The 24085-nt window shown below is 38.2% G+C and overlaps 1 protein-coding gene across 6 annotated transcripts in view; it reads right to left on the bottom strand.

The window, feature by feature from the left end:
* The window catches only part of TJP2 (tight junction protein 2), a 66271-nt gene that overhangs the window by 15340 nt on the left and 26846 nt on the right, over positions 1-24085 (bottom strand). For 4 of the 6 annotated variants that reach the window (XM_037372603.1, XM_037372601.1, XM_037372597.1 and 1 more), the window contains 6 exons: positions 8525-8578; positions 6360-6484; positions 4050-4152; positions 2751-3330; positions 1072-1175; positions 764-917 (listed from right to left, as the gene is read on the bottom strand). In XM_037372603.1, the coding sequence (XP_037228500.1) occupies positions 764-917; positions 1072-1175; positions 2751-3330; positions 4050-4152; positions 6360-6484; positions 8525-8569 (1111 nt within the window). In that variant the 5' untranslated portion in view covers positions 8570-8578. Of the gene's footprint in view, positions 1-763; positions 918-1071; positions 1176-2750; positions 3331-4049; positions 4153-6359; positions 6485-8524; positions 8579-9262; positions 9313-12503; positions 12630-24085 lie in introns of those variants that run through there. The other 2 variants (XM_037372602.1, XM_037372598.1) reach the window with 2 other exon arrangements.

Below are 24085 nucleotides of genomic sequence, written 5' to 3'. Positions count from 1 at the left end.
CATACACTCATTAACTAGTTAGCAGCCTTTTATTTAAGGTCTCATGGAAGTTCCCAAACAGATGACCTTCACATTAGCAGTTCTCACATCATTGCTTTTCAGTGACAAAAGAATCAGAATAGCCCTCAGACTTGAACTGTATCTCATTCTTCACAATACATTCTTCTACAAGAAGTTGCACCCAGTATTCTGACATCAGAGAAACAAATATCTTGCACTAAACAACCCTGCGCCCCCTAAACATCCTGAGCCCTTCCCAAAGCAAGATTAAGTTGAGAGATATAGCTCATATACTGTGAGAGATCATTTGTACGGAATATATACTGGAAATAGAAAACAGTTGTGCAGGGGGACTGAATTTCCTCACCCTGACATTTTTTCCTCTCATGTTAAACACAGTCATGAATGTTAATGCCCTCAGAAGAAGAAACCAGTCCAATCCACTTGTTTTTAAAACTGAAGTACTTTGTTAAAGCAAATGACTTGCTTGTTCCAAGAAGTAAGATTGATTTTGCCAGATCAACATTGCTTCTTCTATCTCTGCCCGTCCAAAATGTAATTATATAATTACTACAACATTATTTTTTCACCTAAAAGAAGTAGCCTTGATGCTGAATTGGCTATTACTTTGGTTTGTTTGTGTTAGGTTATTTTTTGTTTGTTTGAAAGAATCCTAGTACCACTCCACCACAGCAAAAACACTCTTAAGTTCCATTCTGTCCCTGCACAGAGTCCAGAACTTTTTATCCACATTAAACCTCACCATCCACTTCTGAGTCACTGTCGTTCAATGAAGGAATGTTGAGCAGTGTCTGCTTTCTGTCCCTGAGGACAACCAGCTGGAGCTTTCCCCGTGACTTCTCAATCAATTTTCGGGCATCAGCTAAAGACATGTTCTCTGTCACTGTACCATTGATCTGGACATAAAAAGGCAACAATAACACTGTAAGTAAACAAACAAGATATATTGTGTTCAACTTCAATAGTAAGTTTCACTATAACATGACTTATGCCAGAGCAACCACAATAACAAGTGCCTGCTAAACTGTAAGCAGTATAACCAGAACAGACCTTGAGAATGATATCCCCTTCATGAAGGTTGCCATCTTTGGTTGCTAGGCCAGTACGGGTCATTTCTTTTATGAAGATCTGACTTCCAAGCCGGAGACCATATTCTGGAATCAGGGATATAATCCACTGTAGCTTAGAAGATGAGTGAAGATGTATTTTTTTAAAACTACAAAGTGTACAAACAGCAGACCCCATTACACCACAAGAAAAGAAAAAAAAAAAAAATGTGGACCTAGTAAACCCACTTAACCCTAAGCTAACTCTCCAATTTCTGTCCAGTCACCACAGTAAAAACAAACAGCAGACCAAAACTACAGATGGACACAACAGCAGAACAATGCCTTTGTTCTGGAGGTGCTTATTAAGGTGCTGGATTAGATTCTGTCTCTATCATATTTTGCATGACATAGAAAGGGAAAAGGGTCAAAAAGCCCTAATAGAAGTGATGGGTTTTTTTTACCCGTTTGTCCTATCTGTACACCAGAAACTTCCACAGTTGCTTCAGGCAAAGGATTAACCCCATCACCATCACCTTTTTCCCCTTTGATTCTAGCTACTTGGATCAGTGTATCTGTTACTCAAAAAGAAAGGTAACACTCTTAAAACACACACATCCTAGAACAGAAAAGTAAAGAAAAAGTCACCTGCTCCTAATAAATCACATTTGAGCAAGTTTGCAGAATATCCATATGAATGGTAGAAATTATTATGGAATTACTAACTAAACATAAAATTGAACAAAGACACCTTAAATTTCTCCTATCTGAAATCTCCTATCCTATCTTAAAATTCACCTATCTGCATTATTTTTACAAGTGGAAACATTATATGCAGTGGAAGAACAGGAAGGAGGGAAAGGGATACTTGCCAGAGTCAATGAAAAAATAGGTTAGCTCCTCCTTTCACAGTTCACATGACCAGAAAATTCTTCCAAATCACAACAGGGCAATTATAAACAAATCATCACCCAGAAAACCCCCACAAACTACCACACCCTCCCCCCAAAAAAGCCCAAACAGAAAAGAACCCACAACCTAATCTCAGATATGCTTTATAGCACAAGAGTCTTTATTTCACAGCACACAAAGATTGGGCTTTTGGCTTTCATTTACACACTCCAATACACAGCAAGGAAAGTCTGTTTCAGCTGTTACTATTTCAATATTCTATAACTGTTCTGAAGTATTCAGAACCAAACAATCCTTGGAACCAATTTAATTATTAATATTAATTAAGTTAATAACAATATAATATTATTATATTAAATTTTATGTAATAAGGAAGAAGTAAGAGCACTACTAAAGGCAGAGTCTGCTCTTCACCCTTTGTAGCTGACCCTTTTGTTGATGTGCCAAATGTAATCTGAATCACTATGAGATCCATGTTTCCAACCAAAACCAGAACAACAGGGCGCAGAAAATGGAAAACCAACTGATGCAGTGTCTCGAAAAGACTTAAATTATGTGGGTGAACAGTTCTTTGTTCAAGGGTAAAGTTGAAGGTGCTGGGGGAAAAAGCACTCCAACCAGCCAGGAAGAATGAAAAAACAAATTAAGCGATCAGTTAGAAAACTTGACATTTAACCTGTAAAAGCAGAGAATATTCAGCTCCTCTCCCTCCCCCACCAAAATAACATGCTGTATTAAAAGACAATTTGTCTCTTCCCCTACTATACCTACCTTCATTATGTCTGCCTTTTGTTAAGAGAACACTGATAGGTCCATTCTGATCCTGCAGTCCTAGGTACTCACGCTGATGGCGTATTTCAGGCGAAGGACTTCGGGAACAAAGCCTATCCTGACTTCGACTCCTCACTTCCCTCCCATATCTAGGATCAGGTTGAGATCCACGACTATAACTGGGTGGGCTATAGTCTCCCCTGTAGTCCTGTTCATAGCCACCATCCCTGTCAATGCTCCTTCCCCTGCTCCGATCTCTTCTATAGTCTCGATCCAAGCTCCTATCAATACTCCTACCACGACTTTGATCACGGCTGTAGCTGCATTCCCTGTCACGGTCTCTGCTTCGGTTACGCCCTCTGTCTTGTTCATCTCTATAGCTCTGATCCAGGCTGTTTCCCCAGCTTTGGCTGCGCCCTTCATTGCCACTATACCAGCTTCTCTCACTATAGCCACTTCGAGCACTTTTGCCATCAAATTCTGCATGGTCATCCATTACGTCTAAAGCTCTGTCTTCATAGTCAAGGGAGGGGCTTCTCTTCAGTGCGGCAGCCTGCACTTTCCTTGGTCTTTTCACTACCTGTTCAATGCAACACAAAACAAAAAACTCTCCAATGGTCAGAATGTGAAATTTAACAGATGAATACTCTTCACACTTTGAACAGAGGTTGGGGGGTCGGGGAACAACAACAAAAAAAAAAGAAAACCAGTGTTCCATTTATAGAACAACCATTCAGTTAGGTTTTTTAGATGTGAGATGGGATGATTATGAATTGGGATGATAAAGAACAGTACAAGAATTTAAAAAAAATTTATTAGATCAACAACCACATTCTTCTTACCTCTACAAGAGTGAGAAAAATTATTTTTTTTTTTATTTTTCTAGATGACTTCTAAAAATTGGACAAGCCACCAAAAGAGAGAGTTGTGGATGCCTTTCTCAACTAATGAAAGCCAATCTAGACAGCAAATTCTCGGACAAGAGTCTGTGTAAGCAGAACATCATTTGCCTCACAAAACTTCCATTTTTTCCAACTACGACATTCAGTAAAATTAGAGAGTGAGGACATACATTTTATTCCCAGCTTTTCAACAGGATAACTTTGTGACAATGTTGTTTAATTTCCATGTTTCACCTGTAGAAACTTTGTCTTTGCTTTATTTACTTTATACATTCCACTGGGCAAAGGCTTGCTTTGCTTTGTGCATTTATAGCACACTTCATAGAAGATAACCAAATCTTGACTGGTTGCACAGGTACATACCCCTGTAGAGTGAATACATTTGTAATTTACTTACAATGGTGGCCACTTTTCCACTTTTCCTAAGTTGCTGGACTGCAAAAGAATGTGGAACATCTTCCATTGGGGTCCCATTAACTATGACCACCCGATCATTTTCTCTGGAAGAGGAGGAGGGACAGAAAAAGAGACAAAAAAAAAATAAAAAAATTAAGAGGAGTCTTCATGAAAACACCAGAACAACAAAGACTTTTTTTCAGGGGGAACCTATGGATTCCATTCACTTTAACAGGCAGTTCTGCTTAAAAACTGTTATACAAACACTAAGATACCTGAATACTAGAAGAAGCTTTCAGTATGTTTAAAAATTAGACTTTGAGTAGCAGTGTGTATCTTTCTACATGTATATGTCCGGCTTTCTACATGTACATGTCCGGCTTAAGTACCTTGCCATAATGTCAAAGAAGATTTTGTTTTTTAAAGAATATTTGTGATGACCATTAAAACTTTTTTTAGTGCTTTCAGAACTCTGAGTCTTTGACACGTAGTGCTAGATATTTTCACACAACATAGAAATTTCAAGAGAGCTTCAAACAGCAGCAGTCATACCAGTATTCAGACAAAACTTGACAAGTACTACTCTAGTACACTTTTCTTAAAGACTGGTGTTCAGGTCTTATCTACTGTGAAGAAAGATGATTGGGGAATAAAAAACCCCAGCTCCAAACTATAATACACAAAGTCCTCCCTACCCTCAAACACAGGCCAAAAGAGATTACTAACTTGTGTATTCAGACCTCCTGTTAGTCAAATAGATCAGTAAGACTTAACAATTAAGTCACCTGCAGGAGACTGCCCCATAACACATGATTAATTAAAAAAATATCTTCCAAAAAGGCATTTCAGAGCAAAAACTGCAGGAGACTAAAAAAAAAAATATAAAAAATCTACCTCTTCTTGTATTAGCTTATTCTGGTGACCACTCAGTAACCTTAACCGTCAGAGCATTAGCTCAACTGATCACTGGTTAACGTGCCATTTTCTGCTAGATAAAAGAAATCTTTAGTATTCATTATTTTCTCTTCACTGTAATCAAGTCACATCACAATCTTCTTTTTAAATAAGAAGATTACATACTGTAAAGCTCTCTTTGTAAGGTACTTTAGCTCCTGAATGATTTTTGTGCTTCTCTTTATAACCTTCCAATTCCTTTTACTGAATGCTGGAACAGCACACTGTATTCCAGTATCAGTTTCATCTGGGCTTTACGTGAGAGTTAAAATAGCTCTCTTCACAGTCCACACCTCCAAAGGCGGTATCAAACTTAATGCTGTAACACTACATCAAATGCTCAAATTATTTATGCTCACTCTATCTTAGAAAGGATTGCAGGATTCTAATTCCCCCACACTCTGAACGCTAGGCCTATGTTCCTTAGTTTGTTGGAGGAACAGCTTTACTTTCAGTTTTCTTCAGAATGTGTTTTGTCTGAATGTGCCTGAATTGCTTGGTACTGCCTTGTCATCAACAATTTACATAAAATCTTACATAATTTGTGGACATGTTTTTACTCCCAAAACACAGGTTGGTTATGGAACAGGGTGGACAATAATGGTGTTGGGCTTTTTGTCCTGGATTTCAATAATTACTCCTGTGACAGTCTTTTCATTATGTCACCAAAAATTAATGTTTAGCAAAATAGCCAGAATCTACTCTTCTGAACTACTGTTACTGAAGAACTTTGGCATTCTTGCAAATTGTCTAGTCCTCACTGGGTATTGCAGGTCAAAGGACGAAAAAGTGATCAGCAGTGGGCTCAAAACTGTTTATCTTAGCCTGCAGATTTAAAATTACTTGATGACATCCATGACAGATGCTGCCTCACCAAGAATAAAGTTACCAGGAGGACTACAGAAACACTTCATTCCAATATTTTTTTCTTTCAAATATGAAATAAAATATTTAACAAACACTTTTGTTCATCTTCCTTCCTTAGTTATTGCTCCTGACACCTTGGGAGCCAAGACCCTTCTGTGGACTGCCTTAAGCCATTCTCTTTAAAACTAGTAATTGATCACTAAATGTGTTTCCTGGGGGAAGGACAGCAATGATGTTGTAAGATACTAAGTATTTCTACTGTTTCTTTAAAAGACATTTACTTTCTTACAAAACAGCAAATAAAAACACCTCTGGGTGGCTGGGGTTTATTTTTTATTTATTTAAAACAGACATACAGGTTTTCAAGAGGGCATCAAATCTTGAGTGGATTAAATCACCAGGATTTCAGCCAAGCCTATCTGAAGGTTTTATGTATTCTACATCGCTGCCCCTCAAAATATGCCACGCAGAAAAACATGAAATTGCTTACTGAAGTAATCCATCTGCTGGACCACCTGGGAGAACATCTGAAATGACTATCGATGTTTCACCATTTTCAAAGTGAGGGTTATCTCTGCCACCAGAAACTGCAATCCCAAATCCTCGTTTTGAATCCTTTACAACAAAACCAGATACAACAAAATTCAATTCCATACATAGAAATTTTGACAGGAAGAAAGAAGAGTAATGTGAATGTTCCTGTGATTGCACTCTACCAAGATACTATTTAAAATATGGTAGTTGTGTGCAGACAGTTGCAGAAATACACAGCAGCTCTAGATTTAAAAAGGAATGGGTTTACAAATCCACGTACCAAGACATGTTTCTGTGTTCCAAAGCCTCAGTCTGCAGACTGTGATGGTTAGCAATTAAGCAAAGGACTCACTAACTTAGCCTGCATTCTGCTCCACCATCCCACTGGTTATTCATACCAAATTTATTGTTAGGGAAATCTATTTTATTAGTGATGCTTGGGAAACTGGAACAGATTTTCCAGGATCTCATCTTCATTATGACTGCCTATCTAGTTTGGAATAACTACTTATGCCTCAATCAAACTAAACAAGTTCATGGCTGATTACAAAAGCAAGCAATGAACTTGTGAACTCTATAATTATCTGCTCTTATAATCAACTATTTTAAATATGTATTTTATGTCATCATAGACATATCAGATCCGTAAAAGCCCTCAGATGGCATTCATAACATCAGGAAAATACTTAATAGGGTGCAAAGGAAGCATGTCATGTACTAGACCTGAAAACTGTTAGCGCAAGTCAATTGCAGACAACGTGCACAAAACCATACATTTTGTTAAACACACAGGTTTAATTTTATCAACTATTTTACATACACCTCCTATTACTGTAAAATACCTATTGTGCTACATCTAAACAAAATGTTTTAAGGCACTGGTGAAGCAATACACCAAATCAAAGAAGTGCTTTTCCCCAAACTCATGCTTCAGTGTGTGTAATTCATCACAAGCCAGCTCGCTCATGCTCCACTAAAATCAATCTTCAGTGATTATTTCTTTGAGGAGGAAAAGAGCAATGTTTGGTTTGGGGTTTTTTTATAACAGCACTTCACTTGTTGTACCTTAGTTTTACAGGAAGTAGTTTGATGCTTCAAGCCAAAACAATACAGAATTCAAAATAATGGTAAAATTAATTGGTTGGTAGCAGCTGATGCAGCAAGTCCAACAGCCATTTGCCACTTCAGCAGTATATGCCTGTCTCTGAGGCAAAGTAGTAATGCTCATTTACATGATATTCAAAATCTGAAAAGTTGAAAATTACAGGAACCAAGCTCTGCTTCTGCAATATTTCTCCTGCCTACCTCTGTAACCTGAAAAACAACCCTTTCTCAACAATTCAGCACGTAAAACAGGCTGTGCAGGAAAGATGGCTATTTTACCTGGGGTCATCAAGTGGAATTCACTGCAGAACATGTAAAAAAAAAATCTAAGCAGCACAGTACAGGTCGTTCACTGAACTCAGACCATCAGAACACCTGGGAATGCCACCACCACCACCAAAGTACACATCCTGTGCCATGGTGTGGCAGCCCAGACATGAGAGAACTCAGAAACAGGGAGCCTACTTTCTTTAACACAAAAGGACTCTAAATACTGAGATACTTCCTCTTTTCTGAAAGGAGTTGTTAAAATTGACATCTATAATCCATGTATTTTAGGAATTTTGAGGACAGTAGTTTTCTACTAGATTCTGTATTGGTAGATATTAAAGTATATTTTAAAAAAATATCAGTGGGCTCATGTTCAGTGATTATTATAAAGCTTTGACATTAACCATAATTGCTTGATAGAACCATCTGCTTTGTCTTTAAGGTTATTCAATGATGAATTTAGCTATGTGGCTGGTACGTGGTATATTGTACTGTCATTAAAAAGACCAAACAGTAGCAAACATAGCACTTAAATTGTTAATTTAATTTACTCTTAACATTAAAGAGTCACACTATTGTATGAGTAACTAGCAACTAAGCTCTAAAATGAAAAACACATCTGATTTGGACAACGAATTAATCCTATTCTAAACTCAGACATGCTAATGACATCTATTGTAAAACATACTTAGACTAAACCAGTGCTTGAATATTTGAAAACTAAAAATATAACATGCACTCACTCACCTTTTGTAAGGTCACAGTGTACTGTTCCCATATCAGCTCTTCCATGCCTGGGGCCTGTTGCACACAGAAACCAATAGTAAAACACAAAGCATACAACTATCTAAATTACAATGTGAAATACCCCATTAAAACACAGGTATAAAAAACACATGTGCACTCTAATAATTTGGTTGAGTTAGTATGAATTGTATGTATGTCAATTGATGATTATTTTTCTTTAAAAAGGCAACAAATATTAATAGGTCTAGGGTGGCAGAATCCCTTCACATTTCACTGATTTAACAGCTCATTCTGATTTTCTGAAAAAGTCTTATTCAGCAAAAGCATTTAATTCAGATTACAATAGCATTCTACAGCTCCAATTCAAATAACACACAAAATACTTAAGGAAGACCTCTCCATTCCAGTATGCAATAAGATTAGCAGTTGAAACTGAGGTTTTCAAAATGAACTAGCCTTCACATCTTTGGCTTCTTGTTCACATAGATTTAACAAAATGTTTCGTCCACTATGAATTGCATAACTGAGTACTGAGGTTCTCTTTAATAAATTAAATTTTACTGGCAAACACAGTCTATCACTATATAGCACTGGTATATCCATTTTTGTGACACTTCTCAGAAACATTTTTTCCATATTTCCAGTTAAAACTGATCCTGAACTGATCAGTTTATCTTACATGACCTAACCTGAAATCTTTCCAACATCACAGCTTAAAATATAATACAGAATAATCACCCAGCTGTGATGCATCATATAGTACACAGCCAGCCCGTTCAGTGTCTGCCCTGTAAAACAAGGAGAAAAATGAACCACAATATTTGACATATTGCAAATATTTCAAAATGCAAAGCATTCACTGCAGAAAAAAATCCAGCCATTGCACATGTACGTGCATGTACATATTCAAGCCATAGCTTTATTTGTTTTTACTGCTAGAAGTGGTCTTCTTTCTTGGGAAGCTAAGAGTATGCTCAAAAAACTGAAGTTCAGACAGAAGCTCAGTTTTGACTTCACAGTCTTTTTAAAGGCATTAAAGGGATTACTGGCAACGAAACCCCAAAACAGTAGACAGAGAAGTGACACAAGAAGGGTATGCCTGTACTTTAAAGCATCCCCCATATTTTCAGAGTAAAAGTCTTCTGGCAGTATACAACTGTTTAGCAAGCTATGGATGCTGTTTCTTGAATGCAAAGAACCTCATGATGTATTCTACCAGTGGGTTCTGAGCTCCTGGGAGGAACTAAGTTTACCTTTTCCATTACACATTTACTGTATTGAAAAACAAACTTCAAATGTAAGTCCTGCTCAGAGTTCCTGAAGGAACATGCAAAACATTCAGCATTCTTACCAGGAATTTTACAGCACTGAACAGTGTTAAATTTCCAGTGCTCTCCAAGAAAATAAACAATGCTTCCCAGTTTTCAGAACTTTTGGGTTTAATTAAAAAATTCATTTAAAATAGCTGGAGGAGAGAATGTCTTACATCAAAAATAACAAAAGTAAGAATTTCCCAGTTTCTACTTGTCTAGATCAGACAAGAACGAACGGCATTTATAACCGTTAGAATTAAAACATATATGTCTTGGGTCAGTGAATTACTCCGCTAAACACAGGGTGAAATTATTCTATCTGATATTCCCATTTAACCAGCTGACACCTCCTCATGACTTCAACTAGCTGACACTGAACTGTCTCACTACATACCTTCCCTTACATAAAGAAACTTCCATAAGTAAAAACTTTCTTCTCAACTAAGCACTTTTTCAGAGCTGTTGTGATGCTGCCGTAAATAGAAGTGATCAGGCTTGCTTGTCTGGCATGTATGAAAATGTGTTAAGAATTTACCTACCACTGACCCTTGGCTATGCCATCACTGCCCTGCTTTTCCGTATGATATTTTTAACCTCTTCATCCAGGCTGTGCTAAAGAAGGTCCTCTGTGTCATTTAAATTTCAGTTGACTTCACTGAAGAAAGTTTTAGAAATGAAAAAGTATGAAATGATTGATAAAATTTGAAGGACAAGCACGTGGGTTCAAATTTTGTAGAAGCAGGAGAGATGGAAAATCTTTCCCATCCTTCTCACTGTATAAAAGCCTTAACAACCTACACGTGTAACAAGAACATTACTTAAATTTGGTTTGCACCTGTATGCAGCTCTTACTGACACTACCTTCCCAGCCAAGAAATACCAAGTCCATCTCTGAGCAGGCAAACACTAAGGCAGACAGGATGAAATTGATGTGGGCTCACAGCGGCATAGTTCCCTTACTCTTCCAGGAACTCTAACACCAGGTCTTTCAATACACTACCCATTAAAGGAAGGCCTGAGAAATGGCTGCTTATTTGTATTCAGTACAACACTGCAGAAAAAGAACTGAGGAAAGCACAGTGAAGATATCGGGGATGGATTTATGGGCATGAAATATTTAAGCATACAGGAATTTCCTTCCAGTAAACTAGGCCTCCCGTGAGCAGTGGCACAAGTAAAACTTCACGCACAACTGGAGAGACACATCGTGTAGTAAATCAAAGCACTGTAAAGTAACAGGGTTAAGTTTATTTTGCTCTGGTAAGTAAGTCTTACGACATCTGGTCACAAAAATAAGTAATATGAGTGGAAAAGAAAACACTGCCTAAGGTGCTTGCAAGATGTTGAACCCGTATAGTATTACCTCATCTGTGTCTAGAAAAAGTTCTTCCTCACAGTATCAGTCACTTTCTCAGGTACTTTTTGTGTAAATTTTGGGGATTTATTTTTAGCATGAAACCATAACATTAAACAAAACCTAATTAAATAATTCACTTTTAAATTCATAAGTATTTGTTTCATAAGTAATACATTTTTAGAAACTGCTCCTCAGGAAACTGTTTCCCATTTGCTGTATGCTATATTAGCAGAGGGAAGTACATGGCAAAGTTGATTTTGTGAAACATAATTACCAAGGCAACAGAACTAGTTCTGCCATACTGATGAAGGTATGCATGCTCTGTAACACAGTTTAGAGAACTGAATGATCACCTTGGAAGCCCATAAGGCACAAAACACATCTGTACTCCCTCAAATCTCTAAGCAATAATCTCTTTAACATTATAAAATGTACTGCTGCTTGCCGTTGCCACAATGCTAACCCACACTGACAGATTAATGGGGAAGAGAAGACTGAGAGGAAGGGAGAGACTACAAATGTTACAAATCATTAGTTGAGGACTTGATCAAAACTAAGATTGAAGTCTCTACCACAACTGTGAAATTCCTGTACTCCATGTCTAATAATATAACCTTCCTCTGAATGCATCAAGTGATGGGTTACAAAAAGCCTCCATCACCTTGCCAATTTCTTCATACATCATCTGTAAAGGAAACACAAAGGGATCCTGAGAAGCCTGCACATCCCTTATAGGATCACAATTTCACTGCAAGACAGCAGACCAAAACACTGGAGAAAGGCATGCAAAATGGTTAAGAACCCCACCTCCAGTCAGTTACTAATACCAACTGTTTTGCAAGTCTACCCAGGTTTCATATAAATAGCAGGCTACCTGCAGTAAATGCAAATTACTGTAATTAGCTACTCTAAATTCATTAGTGACTAAAGTCAGTCCATTTCTAATTAGAACACAGTAGTCAGGATTTGTTTAAATCTGCCTAATGCTCATATACCAAAATGACAGGTGCTTTCTACGTACCCAAAATAGACTGCTTAACAGAATCTTTGGCAGGAAGAGCTAAAATTGTCTGTGTACTATGAACAGGCAGCTGTTGCAACTCTCACTGACAGTCATCAGAGATTTATACAATTACTTGCTACTAAGAGATCACCAATGACAACTTCATTCACCCTGAAAGAAGAGCAAAACCAGAAGATCTGCCACAATAGTTATCTGGCTACAAAAGTGAGTTGGAGAAGGGAGGGATATATGAAGGGAGGGGTGGGGGGAAAGACTTGGAGCAAGATGCAACAAAAAGCAACTCACGTGCCCTTTCAAAATCCCCAACTTTTTGACTGCATGTGACCACATTCTCTGCAGAGCTTGAGCTGTCTTCATTGTTGCAGGATATAATCTGTGAGGGGACGCCGTACATCCCTGTCTTTTCATCTGTTTCCACCACTCAACACGGTTATGTAATTCTAATACAATAGTGGCCTACATACTCGAACAAATCCTGCTGTCAGTTTCACACAGAAACACATTAAAACCACAGTAGGGAAATCTACCAGGAGTTTAACTAACTCTCACTTTGAGTCCCCAGTAAAAAGCAGTCCTGTAATCTTATGTTTTTTCTAAAAAAATAAGCATCAGAAACAGATTGATCTGTAGCAAGTTGTTCTTCCAAACACATATGCATTCACTTCACCAGGAACCCACTTGAAACTTTTAAAGGAGAAAATGCTTAAGAGCAACACTGCAGATTATTTGAAAGTTCATGTTCTGACTATAATATAGTCAAAATCACCACTTGACTCCACTATCTTGAGTAACACTATTGTTTATCAGCCTCTATCAAGTCTTAACAAATTAACTGCTGAATCCAGGAAGTCCTTACACAGAAATAACTGTATACATGTGACTAATCCCTTCAACAGCACGTGTAAAACTACATACAAACACTTGAGGAACTGTGGACTTGGCTCCAGCAGGCAAAAAGGGAAAGAGAAACAAAATTATAACAGCCACAAGTAACAGACACTCTGTCTGCCCTTGAACATTTAGTAAGATATTTGTCAGAATAATAAGCTAATCATACAGCCAAACAGATTACTTCATTGGAGAACAGGTCAAGCCATCAGTTCCGTCTATGCTGCATGAATGCTTTAGGGAACATTTTCTCTAGACTTAAAGTAAGTTTCACAAGCAGGGAACAGATAGAAACACATGCCAAGTTCAGTACACAATCCTAACCAAAACCTCCATCGGTAGATTGCATTTTTCATTACTGGAACAGTTTTAACTGCTGAAGAGTAAGAATTCAGACAGCAGCGGACAATGTGGAATGGCTGTTTGGGTTTTTTGGTTTTTTTTTTTTAGATTTTTCCATTTAAAATCAAGACTGAATTCAATGTCCTGTGTTTCAGCTGTGACCCCACCTCTGCACTAGCCAGCAGAACTAGGACGAACACAGACTTGCACCTTCAGTGCTGAGCCGCTGAGGGCGAACCCTGTTCAGCCTGCACTGGGGGTGACCAGAAGCACATTGATACCAGCCTCTGACTGGGGCTTCCCACTTCCAGAGCACAGGGTGGATGCAAGTAGTTTAAGACAGTCATTAAATTTTGGTCAAAATAGTGTAGAATACCCCTGAACATTTCTAAAGAATAAAACTTCACTTGTCTAAACAGACTCACATTAACATCTTCCAAAACAGCGTCTTCAATTTATTTTTTTTTTTTTTTCAAAAACCAGCAGGAAGTAGAAACAAATGTAAGGAAGTACTTGAGACTTTTCTAGCCCTGTCTTAGCAGTCCTGCTTTCCTCTTCCTTGGCCTGACAAAGCTTCAACAGCATGCCAAATTCAGAAATATCACCAAAAGAAGATGGTGATGACATGGAGAACAAAAATGGTGAAACACTGTCCATGAGCAAGGACAGCTCCTTGGTTTTGGACTGTCTTTTCTCTAAAGGAAAGTGAGAAAGACAGATGGACTGACTCCACCAAAATTTAAAAGGAACCTGAAAGGAATCTTTAAAAAATAATCAGGAAGACTAGGAACATTACTGCAAATTTTCCTGCATAGTCAGAACAGGAGCTGTGAAAAGATGATGAGTTAACAGAAAGATGAAGGTTTTTGCATTTGGGTATTTCATTTTGGAAGAAAACAAGTGCTTCAGGATAGAAACTTCTCTATTAAATTTTTTAAAGTTAGTTTAAAGAGAAGGATTTTCTTTCCATCTATCAAACAACCCCTGTCCTTTTGACCTTACCTGTATGCCTCTTTACAAAGGGAAAAAGGGACTGTACCCCCAGCACAAGATTACAGACATTGCAAGCCTTTCTCATTTCACACCTATTTGACATCTATTATCCGCAGACATTTAAAACTGAAGCTCTTTTTGAAAGCAAGCTCAGCTCCAATGAGACACACACACCCTGGCTCTTTGTGGGAATCTATTCAGACAATAAAATGTGAATCATGTGGGGAAAAATAAATTGAACGCTAAGTATGATGATCTATTCTATAAACTGGGACTGTGTAAAGAAAAGCAGAGGTTCCAGAACATTCAATAGAGCAACTGCAGAATGTCACAACAAAGCCCTACAGCAGAACACAGCATCTCTCCACTCACCCAGTTGAAGAGCGAGCTTCCTTACCTCAGTAAATTCTGCCCAGCAGAAAAGCTAACTAGAAGTCTTACACCTAGTACTATCTGTTTTGATCTCTTCCTCTCCAGCCAGCAAAGAAAAAGGGTGTTTCCTCACACATAACTTCGATGAGGCTCTGTTAGCAGAAGGGAAAGCTGAAATGGTCTTACTGGCTCCATTACAGACCTGAAACAAAAAAAGAGGCGCCTTTCCCCAGCCCCTCCTGCCCCCTTCACCTGCTACTATGGACTTAAGCATAAAAACCTTGAAAGCTGCATCCAGGTTTTCCCTAAAGACAGACTCCTATACTGAAGAAGATCAAAACCTTCAAGCTTCACTGAAAGACACCCACCTGTAAAGGATGGGGTCAGAAGCTTTTCTAGCCACTGACAGGAGCAGGCAAGTGGAGACACTCCAGAGCCCCACCAAGATGTCAGCAGCATAACTGGTCTCAAAGACCACATAAATTATCAGAGGATTCAGAAACTGCTCTCACATGTTACCTGCCTGCATAAAGGCAATTTATGAGAAACAGAAATGGATGGTCCTACATTTATAGGCAAAGACACTGATCCACTTGTTTCTGGGGAGTCCACAAGGGATTCCCTCAACAAGCAGTGGAGGCCGAGTGAAATGAGAAGTAATCTGTACAAAGTGTGTGATGTGAAGGTCCACATCTTCTCTTTTTCAGCTGTAGGCTGTATCCTACTAGGCTATTAAAGATGATTAGGAAAAGATGATCACATAACACAAGCCACATATCCAGAGCCAAGTATTCTTAATTAACATAGTGAAAAATGACTGAAGAGGAACAGGACCTTTACCAGGCCTTTCCCCTGCAGTGAGGAAGGATGCTCAAGCCACTCTGAAGTGAGACGGCTCCAACTGAAAGGTTTTCATTAAGTATCTGTATATGATACACCAGAGCTTTGATTAGGATCTAGCAGGATGAAAAAAACTATTCACCTGTGGATCTTTTGCAATACAGCCAGCATCTCACAAAAAAGGAGGAACCTTGTTTTCTACCAATATTAATTCAGGGAAGTATTTCCTATTTTTTTGTTTAGGCTCCTGCACCAATGCAGCAACCTCCAGAAAAGCAACAAATTGTCCTGAAAAAAGATGGTTCCCAGAATGATGAGTGGCTCAGATTAAAAGCAAGTGATATAAAATGGTTTGCAAAAAATATCCACTAGGAATAGCATGCATTTGCTCTTCAAAAAGGCAGAAACTCTCTTTCCCGCCCCCCCCCCCCCCCCCCCCCCCCCCTTCCTGGGGTCATGAGGGAAGAACACATTTAAGAGACAACAACCTGTAAAGAAATCATCAGTTCAAGTACACATTCATTCACAATCAAGTCAAATCAGGATGGCTATTAACATCAAGACGGTTATATTATCAGGATGCAGGAAGTTTAAAAAAACCAAGAAGTCACATACTGTGCAAGTAAGTATACCTCTGCACCAGAATGACAGCTTCTGAGGGAGAACAAAACTTTCATGTAGAAATGAGCTGTGCAGACAATCCTTTCTTCCCTTTCCCTCCAATGCAGAATTATCAGTTAGATATAGCCTTTGCTTTCTCCCAAATTACTTGAGAAGACTGCTAACAGGGCAAAGGTATTCTGCTTGTAACAAACACATTCATCAGCAACCTGGTCTAGTGGAAGGTGTTTCTGTCCCTGACAGGGGGGTTAGAACTAGATGATCTTTAAGGTCCCTTCCAACCCAAACCATTTTATGATTCTGTGAGTCTATGATGTATCTATCATCAGACTTTGTGTGATAAAGTTTTTTTCCAAAATTCACTTAGAAGCAGTAACCTCAAGATACAAGTTGTCTAAAAAGACCTTTTTACAGAAAATCTAAACTGAGCATAATGTTTCCAATCATTTGTTGTTCATAGATTTGGTAAGTTGAATGTCATTACACAAGCAGACTGTTTTTGAATGCAAAAGAAGTGATGATATAAAAAAACTTTTCTTAATCATATTTAAATTAAAAGCTACACTATTCACTTGCTGCAATTTATAAATTCTATCTACAACAGGACTGGCAAATGTTATGTAAAGTACAACATGCCTATTCCAGGCATTGTAAGATCAATCTTCACTTCTTAAGTTGCATGAAAACTTTTAAAACCATCAAATGAGAACTGTTTACTAGACAGTAATTTACTTCTTTTTAATTTACTTCTTCCAGGAACAGTTTGAATCCAGTGTGACAACAATGCCCATAGTCATTACTTGACACCGTATGCAGCACTATTTCACTATTAATTTTGCTTCCACTTAGCAAAACTACTCCTTAAGAAATACAAAGTGCCAGAGCTGTCAGCTACAGAGCCAAGAACATAACTGAGTTGTCTTGACTTCAAGTCCAGCAACCTGTCCACTGAAACGTGTTGTGCAAGGAAGCACTCAGATTTCCTCCATTTCTGCCAAACAGAAGTCTCCCACCAAAACACCCCTGTAATAGGAAAACAGAGATCAACCTTCTCCCATTGTGGACATTTTAGCCTGCTAACAGATGGGGGAAAATTCCAGGACGGCAGAACTTGCATTCATTTCTCTCTCTCATTGCACTATGACACTCCAAATGCCTTCCAGGCTGCAAACTGAACGAGAATGCACTCCTATACAGAGCTGAGGAGATGAAAGACAACAACACTGTTTACCAGACTATTGAGAATATTAATCAACAACCACATCTAGGTCTTATTTGCATTGTAACCTTGTTACTAACATTCACAGCCTAATGCCCCAGATTTTCTAGTGCACAAAAATTGTTCAGAAAATAAGCCAAAGGAGGTGGGAAAAAAGTTGCATACACACAGAAGGTCTCCGCTGATCTGGAGCTTTGAAAAGCGTGCTTTTTAATTCAAAATATATCACTTGATCCAGCATACAGCATATCAGTAACAAACAATGCTTAAACGTAACAAAGGACATCACACAATCTGCTTATAATAGCAGTCCATGCATTCTTTGAATGGTTCACGTTAATGAAATAGCACCCCCAGCTGAAAGAATTTTTGCAGAAATTTAGCCAAGCACAGGAAAAAACACATCAAAATAGAGGCATGGGATTGGAATTTTGTTGATATTTACTTATTCTGCAATTCCAAAAACCTAAAGGGAATAGCAAGTAACCTGGACACTGAAAAGAAGCCAATAAAGAATATGCCATTAGGCATCCTTTTGCTGGATTACCGAGTAAAGCATATAATCTTTGAATAGTTTTATTTGTTTCAATGCTGTATTAAAGAAACAAATAAAAGTGGGAAGGCTGTACATATAAATATCTGAGTAATGTATACACTAGTGTCTTTGAGGAAAAAAATATGAAAAAAAAAAGGAACCATTTTTCAGAGAAATTTATATCTGTCCATTCCGGTAAGATAATGCCCTAGGAAAAATGTGTTTCCTGTATACTTAAAGCTAAACATTAACCAACTATATGGAAGACCATCAGAAGGTAGGACAAACACTCGGAAACAAAGAAAGGGGAGAACTAGCATTTTCTTTAAACATTTTGAGTTCAAGTCAGAATTCAAGCAGCACCTCCAGGTCCAGTAGTTTTCCAGCCACTCTTCCCCCAGCCTGTAGCGCTGTGTGGGGCTGCTGTGACCCAAGGGCAGGACCCGGCACTGAGCCCTGTTGAACCTCACAGGAATGGCCTCGGCCCATCGCTCCAGCCTGCCCAGGTCCCTCTGCACAGCCTGCCTGCCATCCAGCAGGTCAACACTCCCCTGCAACTTGGTGTCACCTGCAAACTCACTGAGGGTGCACTTGATCCCCTCTTCCAGTTTATTGATAAAGACATTTAACAGGACTGGCCCTAGTACTAACCCCGGGGGAACACCACTTGTGACTGGCTGCCCACTGGAGTAACTCCGTTAACAACTCTTCAGATTTAGCCATCCAGCCAGCAGCAGGGAAATAAAGGCAACACAGAAAAACCAGGAAACTGAAAGTTTCTGAGTGGCTTTAAAGATACTTAAGACTATAAGAAAATACATTCTCCCCTGCTTTTTATTCCATCTTTGATAAAACAACAGATTACTACCCTTATGCATACACTTTACCTTAGTATGTCCTGATAACTATTAACGGGTCGTGTATCTTGTCTGCCTACATTCTAGAAGAAACATTTATAAAGGCTTTTCAGGTGTTAATATAATACTAGGATAAAGTCTGATAAAATAACTATTTTAAGATATATTAATAAAATTGTATTTTTATATACATATATACACATACTAAATATATCTGCCCTGGTAGCATAGAAGAATAGAAAGAAAGCCGGCTTCTTTCCCCGCCCCCCGCCCCCATTCGTGTTGCATATTGAAAAGGCATACAAGCACCAGGAGCTGCATTTCCACCTCCTACTGAATTTGCAGGACACTTAGAAGTCTAGAGGAGATCAGCAAAACAAGCAGGAAATCTTGTATTTCAGAAGAAACCCAACAAGTTTTTGACAAATTATTTTTGTGCAATGCAGACAATTCGTGCAAGCCAGTAAAACTTGGGAGCCAAGATTCTAGGTGTACAACTCACCACTAATCCAGAGAGACACTAGATGGTGCAGTGATGCTGCAACTGAGGCTCACACCACTTCCCCCTCTGTCAAAAGAAGTTAAACACTCAGGCTGTTGCTTTGGCACACAACATAGTATTACTGCTCTGAAGAACAAGACTCAATAGTACACAGTATGTTCATTTATTTATTTATTTATTTCTCAAACAGGTTGGCATGAGTGATTTTTATAAATATAATTTCTGTAAGTTAAAAAAAAAATAATCTTAGAAAGGCTTAACATCTTGTTAGGCCAAAATCCTATTTCTACACTTTCAGACTGAAAAAAAAAAAATTTACAGGAAATATGCTGTTAAAGCAAGGTGTTAGATGGCTTTTTTGCCTCTTTAATCTCAGGCACATATCCCATCATCAGTCAAACAGACTGTTCTTTTTCTTTCTCTCTTTAATTTTTTTTAAATTCCAGCTTTATTAGGTTTAAGTGCCTTTCCACTACAATTATTTCAGGAATCAATTGTGCTGCTTATACAAAGCAAATAAACATATTCCCCAAGCAGTTTTATGTTCTGAAAAGAGAGAAACATCTGGTAGTCTAAAGATAAACCATGTATATTACCCATCAGTCACACCAAGACACCACGGAAATGGGCAGTGGAAAAATTCTAAACACGACTTTGAAACGAGTTCTACATGACAGTTACACCTAAAGCTAGAAGTGCTACATTTTAGCACTAACAATAAAAAGGAGAATTATGGTTACGTTTCTGGAGTTAAGCTTTTTTTCCAGACTACCTTTAGCCTGAACACAGGAAGGTTACACTTTCAAGAAGTGTCCTTTAAAGTCCTGGTTTTGCTGACATAAAGGCATGTTTTCTCATTACACCAGAAAAGTCAAGCACCACACACACTCCCCAGAATTCTCTAAAATACATTCACTTATATTTCACAGTACTTGTGAACTCTGCGAGTAAGAGTAACAGTTAAACATTTCAATTTGGTGCGCAGAAATTCCTTAGGATGGTGTGGTGCCTTCTAAAAACTGTGCTACTTACTGAAAATCTATTTTTTTAACATCTGTCTGTTCCCTCTATAATTACTGAAAATGGATAAATGCAAAAGCAGCCACCGGAACTGCTTTGCTGGTATGCTACCAGGAGCAAACGCTTATTTACTTACCAGGGGTGGGAAGAGGGGAATGGTGCAAAGGGCAAAAAGCGGTATTTACCCAGCAGAGTGTAACAAATTCAGAACACGAAACTCAATTTACAACCTTCACATGCTATACAAATTTAAAATATACATGCAAAACTTCTAAACCTTTCTGGGATGAGGTGGAAGACACAAATGGAGTAGTTTACACTTGTTACAGCTGAATTCCTCTGAGCTTAGACGCATACATATGCAAAACAGTACAACATCTCATTACAAACAAAACCAAAGTTTATTCAGAGGGGGGAGGAGGGAGCAGGGAGTGGGAAAAAAAGAAAAAAGAAACTGAATCCAAAACACAGCTGCAAGTTACACAGGTCCTACCTACCGAAAACTCAGATCTCATAAAAATATAGCTTAGATCTATATAAGGAGGAAGTTCCCTCCACTTTTGCCGAACTATAGTTCTGTCATTACCTTGGTGAAACTACGCTGCAATTGTTCCGGTGCTTCCCCCAACAGGAAGCAACCAATTGTTCAAAATTTGTGAGGGAACAGTTTCAAGTGAAATACAACATTGCCATTTTGGGGAAGAAAACAAATCATATTTTGCCCCCGCAAAATTAAACTCTTTTATTTTTTCAAAGACAGTTTCTGTCTCTTGAGAAATAACACCCCCCATGGGACTGAACATTTTTTTAATCAAAGTTCTCTTTCTTTTCACACTTTGCCTCACAGATGGAAGCCAGAAGCTGTTTTTCCCAAGTGTTCCGGGATGTGCAGCACCAGTCCAGCAGAGGTGCATTTATTCTCCCATAGGTGTTGAAGGGGTTCTAAAGAAAAGAATAAACTCCTGGGCATGGCATGTGCACAATCTTGCAATGATTTCCCCACCACTTCTTTTTCAAAAACACAGCAAGGCTTCAGGAGATAAAAACTTAGAAGCTAAGCAATTTCAGTTAAAGATCAAAATTATCTAGATAAAAAGCTGACAGATCAATTATACTTGTCTATGTAGCTTATGAATATACACACTGGAAAGTGAAGGGTTTATTTTTCGGGTTTTTTTCTAAATGGTTTTCCTAGATTTTCAGCTTACACAGACTAAGGGTCTGGTAATTTTTTTTGTATACAATACAAGAAGCTAACACCACTGAAGGGACTGCAGGTGAACTGAACCAATGCCAGCTTTAAAGGCTATCTCTGACTTAACCATCCCACATTCACTTTAACTGTAAAACCTAAGATTTCTTTCCAGTCACACTGCTTCTGCACCTTCTGCTCCTTAAGAAGCCCATGCAAATGCGGTCTGATAATCAAAGTGCTTGAGCAGTTTGTGAATAAGCTAAGTTCAACAGGACCACTTTGTGCCTGACATCATTAAAAAAAGAATAAAAATGTTTGTTCTGATGTACTTGCAGTATCAGGATTTGACAGGGAGGTAATTTAAACTCACCAGGTGTGCATAATCCATTTCATTATGCTAGATAATCTAACAAAATAAAAAAATAAAACTGAAAAATATAAATGCAGCTACCTTTCCTTAAGTGTCTCATTTCAGAATCGGCTATTGTCTGCAACCAAAACATAGCTTTTACTCTTATAGCATCTTAAGATAAAAAAATTGAAAGAAAAAAACTCAGAGCACTTACATGGTCCAAAGCACTGATTACAATTTTATTCAACTTCAGTGATATACCTTCTACTGCTACTGTTTTTGAATGTTTTAGCTTCCTGCAGAAGTGACCAACTCTATCATCCAGGGACTGACTACTGATAAGAAACGGTATTTTGGCCTATTCCACAGTCCTTACAGACTCTCTGATTGCATAAACTTTGTTATTCAACAACGACAGCTCCCAAATCTGTGAAAAACAAGGTGGGTACCTGTCTACTGCTTCCTGTAACTGTTTTTTAAAAGGCCAATTCATTGCTGGGATACAATCCAATCAGGTCAGAATTCATATTTAATCACCCAATTATAACGCAAGACATTTCAAACAATGGTACAATTGTTAGTTTCTGAGCTTATTCCCAACCAAACTGGATTTTTTTTCCCCTGTTAAGGTTTCTAGTATCCTTTGTTCTAACTCTATTAATAGAAGAGTGATACGCTGTATTCTAGGAAGCATTTTACTTTTGTTCAAGCATTCCTGTGGCAGTTGTCACATTAACTTTCTTTTCTTGGCTGGTGGAAATAAACCTGAACAGTGTATAATGCATAAATTTTAATGGTACATTTGACCACATCTACGACTAAAACCCCATAGAATTCACACAATACAATGTCTTTCATATAGATGTCAATGCCATATCACAAATTCATACAACTGTCAATGACATACCACAAACCTCACAAAACATAAATTTCAAATAGAAGGTCACCAATACAAAGGGTAGAAAAATAAAAGCTTCAAATGCATTTACATGTCCATAACAGTAAGAATCTAATTCAATTTTCTGTTAAAAAAAAAAGTTTTAAATTGTCAATCCAAAAGATATCAAATCTCTGTAAAATTAAGCTGTTCTGAGCTTGAAGGCATATGTTCAGCATCATTCAGATACATGCCACAACAAACAGCTTGATTTATTAGCCAACTCTTAAGTGCTTCTAGTCACATTCATCGTACCTCTCTGCATTCCTTTTCTTCTACCACCGTACTCCTGCCTTCAAGGTCTTAAGCAACTCACCTCTCCCTCTCAAGATGTCTCAACAGCCTACTCAGTCATGCCAGAAAGCATTGCTGAAGTTTGCTTCTAAAATTTAAAGTCTTGCACATACATCAAATGATAGCAAAACCTGTTGCAAAAAGGAATTCAGTAATTCTTCCGTCATCCATACAGTGGATGCATGGATGAAAATGCAAACCTAGGGATTGCATTTGAAGGGTTTAGGTCCACAAGCATTACACTGATATTCCTCCCAGTACATTTGGAAGAAGAGGAAACAAAAATAAAAGTCACCAAGCTCCTCCCAACATCTCAATTACCCTGAGAGAGTGGGTTAAACCAGCTGCAACCTGCTTCAGTAAAACACATTCAGAATCCCTTTGCTCACAGCAAACTTTCCTCCTCAGGGCCTCTGAAGGAGTGTAATTGCTTTTTCAAACAATAAAACTAATTGTAAATGCTCCCCACAGCTCTGTTTTTTTCTGGGCCAGCATCACCAGCAACCTATCATTCCATATAAAGTTGTGTTACACCGAAACTGACAATGTTGACACTGATAAAACACTGAGGTAAGATGACAACAGAAGGGCAAACGAAAGCAATAAAATTCAAGTATTTTCCATTCTCAATCCTTCTGCAAGGTCAGATGTGAGGCTGAATTACCTCATGCAGTTATGTACTAATGCATGACTTCGCTAACATCTAGACATGTTGTTATAAAGAATATTTCAAACACACACACTCCTCCCAACCTATGTAGAAATAATTATTACCAATAGCATTAATGACAGCAGTCAACTAATAACCAATACATCAGCAGAAGGGATGGGGGATTGAAGTCAGCTGCCCCTTTTCTTTAGTATCCAGATAATAACTTTCACTTGGTAGATTCATTCCCA

Source organism: Falco rusticolus, chromosome Z, assembly GCF_015220075.1.
Source record: "Falco rusticolus isolate bFalRus1 chromosome Z, bFalRus1.pri, whole genome shotgun sequence".
In the NCBI taxonomy this organism is placed as follows: domain Eukaryota; kingdom Metazoa; phylum Chordata; class Aves; order Falconiformes; family Falconidae; genus Falco; species Falco rusticolus.
Note: the sequence above shows the minus strand (reverse complement) of the source record. Positions and strands in the feature narration are given on the sequence as shown.